At 41.4% G+C, this 9552-nt stretch overlaps 1 protein-coding gene across 12 annotated transcripts in view; it reads right to left on the bottom strand.

Moving 5' to 3' along the window:
• Positions 1–456: 456 nt before the first annotated feature.
• The window catches only part of CDKAL1 (CDK5 regulatory subunit associated protein 1 like 1), a 610652-nt gene continuing 601556 nt past the window's right edge, over positions 457–9552 (bottom strand). For all 12 annotated transcript variants that reach the window (XM_008518334.2, XM_008518335.2, XM_070584147.1 and 9 more), the window contains one exon: positions 457–3754. In XM_008518334.2, the coding sequence (XP_008516556.1) occupies positions 3563–3754 (192 nt within the window). In that variant the 3' untranslated portion in view covers positions 457–3562. The remainder of the gene's footprint in view (positions 3755–9552) is intronic.

Below are 9552 nucleotides of genomic sequence, written 5' to 3'. Positions count from 1 at the left end.
AAACATAAAAAAATCGGTAACTGAGAAAAACATCATAAAAATCACCAAACTAAAACAGCAGACAGAAACACAAGGGGCGAAAAACAATGGAGATATGGAACAAAAATGAAAGATAAAATGGGACTAGTAAGTCCTCACATATCAATAATCACCCTAAATGTTCTTTATATATATTATATTACTAAAGTAGGGCTGATCTATGCACAAGAGATAGCAGAGACAAGGTCTGCTGCAGAATTTCAAAGGTACGGAGAGAAGAAATAATGAGGAGAATGGCAGAGTTCATGCCAACAAGTGGATTGCATCCAAAACTCTCACATACTGCTAATGGGAACGTACAGTGGTACAATCAATTCAGAAAACTTTTTGGCAGTGTTTACTAAAGCTGGACATACACAAATGCCCCAACTCAGCAATTCCATTTTTAGATATGTGTTCACCACAGAAATGCTTCTATGTGTGTACCAAACACATGTTTATTGCATTATTATTCATAACAGCCAAAACCTAGAGACAATTCAAATGAAGAATGGATAAATACAATGTGGTATTTTCATACAATGGAATTCTATTCAGCAATGAAAGTGCTGAATGACTATTGCTACATACACAACCTGGATGCATCTCACAATCAATGTTGAGCAAAAGAAGGCAGACACAAAATAGTGCATGCTATAGGATTCCATTTATACAGAGTTCATAAGCAGGAAAACCAATCGATGATGTTAGAAATAAGGATAGTAGTTACCTTTGAGGGGCAGAGTTAGTGGTTGGGAAGGTGCATGGGGAGCCTGCTGGTGCTGGTTACAACGTGTGTTCAGTTTTTGAAAATTCATCAAGTTGTCCTAAGACTTACGTACATTTTCCTATGTATGAAAGTTTTCATATATACAGTTTAAGAAAAGAAATTGGCCAAAATATTGAAAAAAATCTTGCTATAGATTGAAGGTTTGTATCCCTCCCCAATTTGTATATTGAAACCCAATCCCCAGTGTAATGGTGGGAGATGGGGCCCTTTGGAGGTGATTAGGTCATGAGGATAGAGCTCTCATGAATTGGATTAGTGCCCTTATAAAAGAGACCCAGAGAGCTCACTTGCTCCTTCCACCATGTGAGGATGCAGCGAGAAGATCCCCATCTACAAACCAGGAAGTGGGCCTTCACAAAATACTGAATCTGCCAACGTTGATCTTGGACTTCCCAGCCTCTAGAATTCTGAGAAATCTGTTGTTTATAAGCCACCCAGTCTATGATATTCTGTTATAGCAGCCTGAACGACCTAACACAGATCTCTTCATTTCCTTTTTAGCAGAGAGGGTCACATTTCAAAATACAAAAAAACTTCGGTACTAAGGGCAAACAGAGAAAGAAAATATGAGGTACAAAATGTTTACAACCTGCAGGTCAGTTGTCCCATCATGGCTGACTCTGAGTCAGAAGAGGTTAGGTTACGCTGTGGTTAACAACTCCCAAATCTCAGGGGCTTAACCCAAATTTCTCTCTTGCTCATTGACATATGCCTAGCACATGCTGGCAGGGGGCTTTGCTTGTCACACTCACTAGGACACTCAGGCTGAGTGAGGGAGGCTTCCTCCTGACGTGTGCATCCACAATCACCCCAGCAGTGGGAAGAGCACATGTTTGCCCCAAAGACAGACATGACCCTGCCACTCCCATTTCATTGGCCAAAGCAGGTCACATGGCCAGGCCTAACTCCAAAGGGTTGAGAGATATGCAGTCACACTATGGGCAGGAAGGAGAGGGGCTGGAAAGGTGGCAGCACTTCTGATGACCACATTTGCTCCCACGGCTCCCAGGCTCAGTCCCGTTCAGATTCCTGTCCATCACACTCTTCTCTCCTCCCTCTGTCTAGCAGGTGGTCATGGGAAAAAGCAAGCTGGATTTCCAGACTGCTGCCACTGCTATGGTGACTGATATCATGGACCATCTGCTCCCTGCAGGGCAGTGGCCTTTTAACCTTCTGCACCAAAGAGCAGAGTGAAGTTGCAGCCTAACCAGATAAGTAACAGTCGGGCAGAGTGGCGAGAATCCTGTTTTGTCCAAACAGTCCCTGAGAATCCCCATCAGGGTTGGTGAGAGGGCAGAGGGGATGTCGGATGGCTGGGTGTATCATTCTCTTAAAGGAAGAGAAAATGAAGGAAGGAGAGTGGAGGAGTGAAAAGGAGAGAGCTAGAGGGAAAGAAAGAAACTGATGACGGGGTGAGAGGAAAAGAGTCAGAAGGAGAAAGTAAAGAAAAATCTTTCTGTCTCCCACCAGTTACGGATGTAAAGCTTTTATGTCTTAGATAGTGTGACTCTAGGCTTCAAGTAGTATTTTCACTTCTGCCAGGTTTTGATTAAATAAGTAGCACACTGGAACCCACTCTGTTTATTAACAAAGAAATGACTGGGTATGTATCTCAAGAAAGGAAGGCCCGGGAGGGTTCTATATTCTGCCAACACTTCCCCCTCTTCCTGCTGAGATGTGCGGGGTGCACCCAAGGGGACGTTCCACCGCAGGACTCTCGAAGAGGCACAGGCATATCCTGCACATTTTAGATGTGAGTCCCGCTTAGAAGCCCATACCAAGATTGGGACAAATGTAGTTAAAGTTTTGGGTTTAACTCACCAACTGATGACATAATTAAATTTTAACTTGGGTACCTTAAAAGACACATAAAAAGCTGAAACATTGTGAGACAAAAAGCAGAGCTGAGAAGGGGTATGAATTTGAAGATGAATAAAGTCCTATGGCAACCACAGGACACCTGAGTTCTCTCTAAAATCCATATCTTGTATTTAATTCTGATAGTGATAAGACTTGCTTATTACGCCAATTCCTTTTATTGTGAAAGAACTCATTCATTCAGTAAAGGCCAAGATGTCAGGGAGACATAAAAACATTTGATGTAATTGATGAAAAATGTCAGAAAAGGGGCAGAGCTTGTTTTAGCAAATGCAGTTTTGGAAAGTTTGTAGGTGCTAAAGAGGTGGGTGATTCCTCACACTTCTCAAACTGTTGCCAAGAGTCCTTTAATTGGCAGACTCTCCCTGCACATTCCAAAAGGACTTAAGTTCCAAAAATAGGTTTCTATAGAAACTTTTCAGGAACACATCTGCTGTGAAAAATAAGATGTTTGTAGCATCGGGACTCCAACCAAAGCATAAAGAGGAAGATACATTTAAAAATGTTTATTAAAGATTGAAAATTCTTCCCACATCAGGGAAAGGTGATCTGAACAGCTGTACAATTAGGTTCTGACTTGAAGCTTGAAGATAAAAAGAAAATGCAACCACTTGCATTTCTTGCTAAAAATAAACCAAAGGAGCTTAATTGAAAAGATATGCTATGGCAGCTGTTATTAGGTTTTAGGTCAAATAACCAATGGGTCCAACTCAATGTGAGACAGGGTAAGCCTCATTAAAAAGTGTGGCTGAAGAGGAGGCAGTAAGACCCGTATAAATTACTGCCCTTTGAGAACTGATGTGGATGCCTTCTTTCTTGTTGAAGATTTTAATTAGAAATGTATTCTTCTTCACAGATGCTTCATTGAGTTGTGTTTTAATTATAGACCTTGACAAAAAAAGCACAAAGAAGGGCAAACAGAGCCAGGCCCACAGACATCCTCAGTGCACAGTCTTGATGCAGCCTTTGCAATCGTAGCACCATTCTGGAACTCGCCGAGCCTCGCCGAATCGTAGCAGAGGGGCGGGATGTTGAAGTCAGGTGATTTCCAAGCCTACTTCTGAATTCCTACAAAGAGAGAAACAGAGAGGGAAAAAAAAAGATTTTAAGATGCAAACAAAGCCATACTGTGATATCAGTCAAGTACTGGGTCCCTGGAAGGAGGTATCTTGTTTTATTATCGAGATACAATTGGCACATAACATTGTATTCGTTTTAGGTGTAAAACATAATGATTTGATGTTTGCATATATTGTGAAATGATTACTTCAATAAGTCTAGTTAGTATCCATCACTGCATTTAGTTACACATTTTTTTTCTTGTGATGACAGATTTTAAGATCTACTCTCTTAGCAACTTTCAAATATACAATACAGTGTTGTTAACTATAGTCACCATGCTGTATGTTACATCCCCAGGACTTATTTATGTTATAAGTAGAAGTTTACAGCTTTTGACCAGGTTCACTCATTTTGCTCACTTGTCACCCCCCAGCTCATCTCTGATAACCACCAATCTGTTCTCTGCATCTGTGCATTTTATTTTTTAGATGTCACATATAAGTGAGATCATATGGTATTTGTCTTTCTCTGACTTACTTCATTTAGCCTAATACCTTCAAGGTCCATCCATGTTGTTGCAGATGGCAAGACTTCTTTTTTTTTTTAACAGCTGAATAATATTCCACTGTGTGTGTGTTTGTGTGTGTGTATATACACGTCAAATCCTCTTTATCCGATCCATGGATGGACACAGGTTGCTTCCACGTCTCAGCTACTGCAGATGCTGCTGCAAAGAATACAGGGTGTAGGTATGTTTGACTCAGTGTTTTCGTTTCCTTTGGATAAATACTCAAAAGTGGAATTGTTGGATCGCATGGTAGTTCTATTTTAATTTTTTTTAGTAAACTCCATACTGCTTTCCATAATGGCTGCACCAATTTACATTCCTAGTAACAGTGTATGAGGGTTCTTTTTTCCACATCCTTGCCAACACGTGTTATTTCTTATCTTTTTGATAATAGCCATTCTAACAGGTGTGAGGTGATATCTCAGGGTGGTTTTGATTTGCATTTCCCTGATGATTAGTGATGTTGAGCATCTTTTCATGTACCTGTTGGCCATTGCATGTTATCTTTGGTAAAATGTCTATTCAGATCCTCTGCCAATTTTTTAATCAGTTTGTTTTTTGCTGTTGAGTTGTATGAGTTCTTCATATGTTTTGTGTATTAACCCCTTATCAGATGTCAGATACATGATCTGCAAATATTTTCTCCCATTTGGTAGGTTGCCTTTTCATGTTGTTGGTGATTTCCTTTGCTGTGCAGAAGCTTTTTAGTGTGATGTAAGGAGCTATAATTTTCTTGCTCCTTCAACACAGGCACATTCAAACACCCACCCTGGGCCAGGTGGCCCCAAGTTTGGTATAAGTCACAATTCCTTTCTTTGAAGGGTCAGACCAAGTTCATGATTTTCCAGAATATACACAAACTCTATGAGAGATAAACAGTGTTTATGGAGAATCAAGGCAGAATTCATGAAGGGTAGAATTTATGTAGAGCTGAGTCATATCACAAATATATCTAACGTTTAGAGATACAACCATATCTACTCAGAGAAGGAAGAATGACAGAGATTCTCAGCTGGAGCATTGTTGCAGGAGCACTGCCCCCAACTCTCAAGGGGACCCTGAGTCTGGGTAGCTAGAAGGACCCTTCCCCACATGCAGCCACCTCCATTTACCCTACCATATAACCACTTTCATTTTCCCTGTGAGCCACACATGGACAAAGTTGGGAAATCCTGCTTGGGTGGAGCATGAGGAGCTGGGCGACATGGCTGCACTCCTTTTTAGGTGGTCTCTGTTCCCAGATGCTTTTTAGCAGGTGTGAGGAGGAGCGGACAGGCAGCACGCGGCTACTCTCACGGTGGTTCCAGTGTTTCAAAGCGTAACTTCGGTTCCATTATAGAGGATTTCCACCTGTTGTTCAGGCTTTAGAATCAGTGCCTCCTGTGGTGAATCGTGAGCAACGTTTTGAGGGATGGAGGTGGGTGTGGGGAAGGGGAACACTGGATGGAAGGAGCAACGTGGGGCAGGAGGGGCAACCAGAGGCAGCGCAGCGTAAGGCACATCTGTGTAAGAACCAGAAACCCACGGCAGCACGAAACGCCTCTGAACGACCATTTTACTTTTCTTCTTCTTCCCTTGCAAGCACTCTAACAATCTCCTGGTGACACCTTGGGCCTGTGTGTGAGAAGTGGGGACTTGCGGCTCACCACACAGAACCCTGGAACTGCGCTTTACAGAAGGTGACGCTGGCAGGAATGGGTAGGGGGATTGAGGGCAGGGCAGAGAATGGGGGTAGAGAATCCAGTGGCACGTTGTGGTGATAGATGAGGCGGGAGATGATGAGGACCTATGTGAGGATGACGGCAGACGCATGGAAAGGAGGGAACATGAGACGATGTAGAATCAACAGGATTTGAGTGCAGGTGAGTAGGAAATGAGAGGGACAAAGAGTAGGATTGGGGAAATGGAAGTAACTTCCACAGCCCAATTTCCACTGATAGATGTGAAAGAATTCTTGCTTTGACTGTAGGAGACTAATTGCAAAATTAATAAAGCTGTTAGCTGCAAAAATAAATCTCTCAACCTCAGCAGCAGCCAAACCATTATTTATTTCTGTGCTCCTCAGGTATCTGGGCCGACATCCTGCTGGTGTCCCTGCACTGGGAACCCTCAACAAGGAGGCACACAGCTGGACGTCCTCCCCACAGCGGAGGGGACAATGGCTTGGAGCTCAGTGGTGCACCCAACGTGCCCCCGCCCTAGGAAACTGCTCTCTTGCGAGACGGGCTTTCTGTGTATATTTTAGAGCTGGGAATACGTTAACCAGCTTTCATTTTGACCGATTAAAAATAGTTTCAAGGTCTTAAGGACAGCATTCATACAGATATGGCAACCTTGGGAAAGAATGTGCTCCTTTTTCAGCTGAAATGACAGAAGCCATGTGAGTTCTTCAAAAGCAGTGACGCTGCCTAATTCCTCTCTGGGTTCTTGGTACCTGCACAGCTGCAGGTCTTAAGCAGGTACTCAGTAAATACTTAGAAATGAATGAGTGAATGAATATGAGGGTGTGTATTCCAGATGAGATGTAACCAGTCAAAAACATGCTTATCTATGTCTCTGGTGATCAATGTGTCCTGTGATATATTCAGGGCACCATCCTACATGAGTCATGAGCTGTTGCCTCTAGCAATTAAACCATCACTTCTTTAGTTTGGGTTTTCAAGACCAGAACGAAGAGGCTGATTAATTTCTCCCCTGCCTGAGGTTCAACATTTTTGAGAAGCCAATGAAGATCACAGACTGTTCCCCAGAAAAATGCGGAGGTGCCCACGCGCATACACACACAGCCCCACTCATACTTCTGCATTTTATTTCAGGAGGTTCACAGACAGCCTCACCCAGGAGTGGATCCAGATATCACGGGGTCTGAAGCTTTCTCTTTAAGAAAAATAAATATGAATACAAAATTATTTGAGGTAGAGGGCCTTGGAAGAAGCCCCTCAAAGTGAGAGGTCCTGAAACGTAAGCTGTATTAACTTCAGGAAAAAGTCCCCCTCTGTTCCACCCACAGTTCTGAATGCTGGACCTTGGTTCTGTGCCTGCAGTTCAAGAAGCTGTCATTCAGTGATCAGTGATGCCAGGCCAGGGGTCAGGCTGACCCAGGCAGGACTAGTGAGTCCTAAAGTGTAAAGCATTTGGTTGAATTTATAATACATTCGGCTTCACAAAACTGCAGCACAGGTAACATGACTGTCCTCTCAGCCTGAAAAAAATTCTTTGACTTTTTTTTTTCTTGAGGAAGATTAGCCCTAAACTAACATCTGCCACCAATCTTCCCTTTTTTGCTGAGGAAGACTGGCCCTGAGCTAACATCTGTGCCCATCTTCCCCTACTTTATATGTGGGACGCCTACCACAGCATGGCTTGACAAGAGGTGCATAGGTCCGCACTGGGAATCCGAACCAGTGAACCCCAGGCTACCAAGCAGAAAGTGTGAACTTAACTGCTGTGCCACCAGGCCGGCCCCAATCCTTTGACTTTTGATGACAGTTTCACAAAATTTCTTCTCTTTCTTCCAAGTTATTTGCCATAAAATTTTGCTCAAAATATAAAAGTTACCTATTAAACTACCATAGTGGATTATTGTTGGTTGCAATCGACTTAGTCATTCTTCCTTGGGTATTACTTTTTCCCCTCCTCCCCTCAAACACCTCAAAAACCTGCGAACGTAACTGACACATAGAAAGTATTTTGGTGCTGAGCCGCCCTCCTGTTCCTAGTGGACAAGCCTATATCACAGAATCTCATGGGGAGCAGCAGCTTGCACATGCAGCCACGAGCGGCCCACCTGACCTGCCACTCTGCCCCTAAGATCAAGGTGGGAGCCTGACAACAGAGCGGGAGAGGGAACGGGTAGCTTGTCTCCACCACGCTGTGCTTTTATTATCCTCACCTTTTACCAAGTCGAGATCTTGATTAAAGGAGTCTGATGACATGTTTTTAAATATAAGATGGAAAAAAAGTTTCTCAGATGACAGAGTAATCAGTAGGCAGCTAACTTTGTACATTTCAGCTGTCACTACCACTGTGATACTGACGGAAAAGTAATTTAGAAACACAGGAAATACAAGGACTTTCTCATAAAGCCCAAGATGCTCAAACAGCGAAATGTACAACTACAGCAGATTTCCACACAGTTAGAAGCAGTATTCAACAACAGAAAGTAATTTCATAAAGAAATTACATTTCTATAATGTAATGAAAATAAAAACTGCTTATACATGAAGTGATGACAAATAATCAATAGTAAGATAAAAGTTTACATACACACACACAGAACGATATCATTGACTTTAGAGAAAAACTTAGTATGGTTGATAGTTCTGGAAAGTAAACAGAAGGCTTGAACCTTTCCTAAACCTCTTAAACATTATCAAACATTATCAAAGTTATTAATCCCCGAAATTCAAGATGCACTTGCATCTCTATCATGCACCAAATACGAGAAATTTTATTGTTTACTAAAACTAACCAAATGCCAACTCTCAGATTTACAATTTTTAAGGAATCAAATTCCATTTAGAAATGCCTTTTTCAAAACAGACAGAAATTTGAAACAAGGCAAGATATGACCTTTGTTCAATCAAAAGGATCTACGTATTTATCCAGTTATGGCAGATGAAGGACACACTGACAGAACATTAACTTTAAGATGGACTTTTTTCCTCCTTGTAAATCTCACTTAATTAATAACAATAATAATTATTATTATATAATATACCATATATTATAATTATATCAATATATTATATATCAATATTACAATAGCATTATTGTTAATAATTATTAATAATTTCTAAATATATTTACTTGCTAGTTCTTAAACACATTCTACTAATTTGAAAAGTATAGCTTATCAAATCCTATTAGTGTAGTAAATCTGTTAAAGTAGAACAAATATATATACCAAAAAAAAAGAAACACTCAAAACAAAAACAACTTAATGTTCAGAAACTTTAGGGATCAGAATGGAATACTACTCAGCCATAAACAAGATGAAGTCTTGCCATTTGTAACAATGTGGATGGAATTTGACAGTATTATGCTAAGCAATATAAGTCAGACAGAGAAACCCAAATACCCTGTGATTTCACTCATATGTGGAAGATAAAAAATAATAACAACAAACACACATATAGACACAGAGAACAGATTAGCGGTTACCAGAGAGGAAGGGGAGCGAGGGGAGGGCGAAAGGGGTAAAAGGGCACATGTGGACGGTGACAGATGGCAATTA

This window comes from Equus przewalskii, chromosome 19 (assembly GCF_037783145.1).
Source record: "Equus przewalskii isolate Varuska chromosome 19, EquPr2, whole genome shotgun sequence".
NCBI classification, from domain to species: domain Eukaryota; kingdom Metazoa; phylum Chordata; class Mammalia; order Perissodactyla; family Equidae; genus Equus; species Equus przewalskii.
This window is presented reverse-complemented; position numbering and strand designations above follow the sequence as displayed.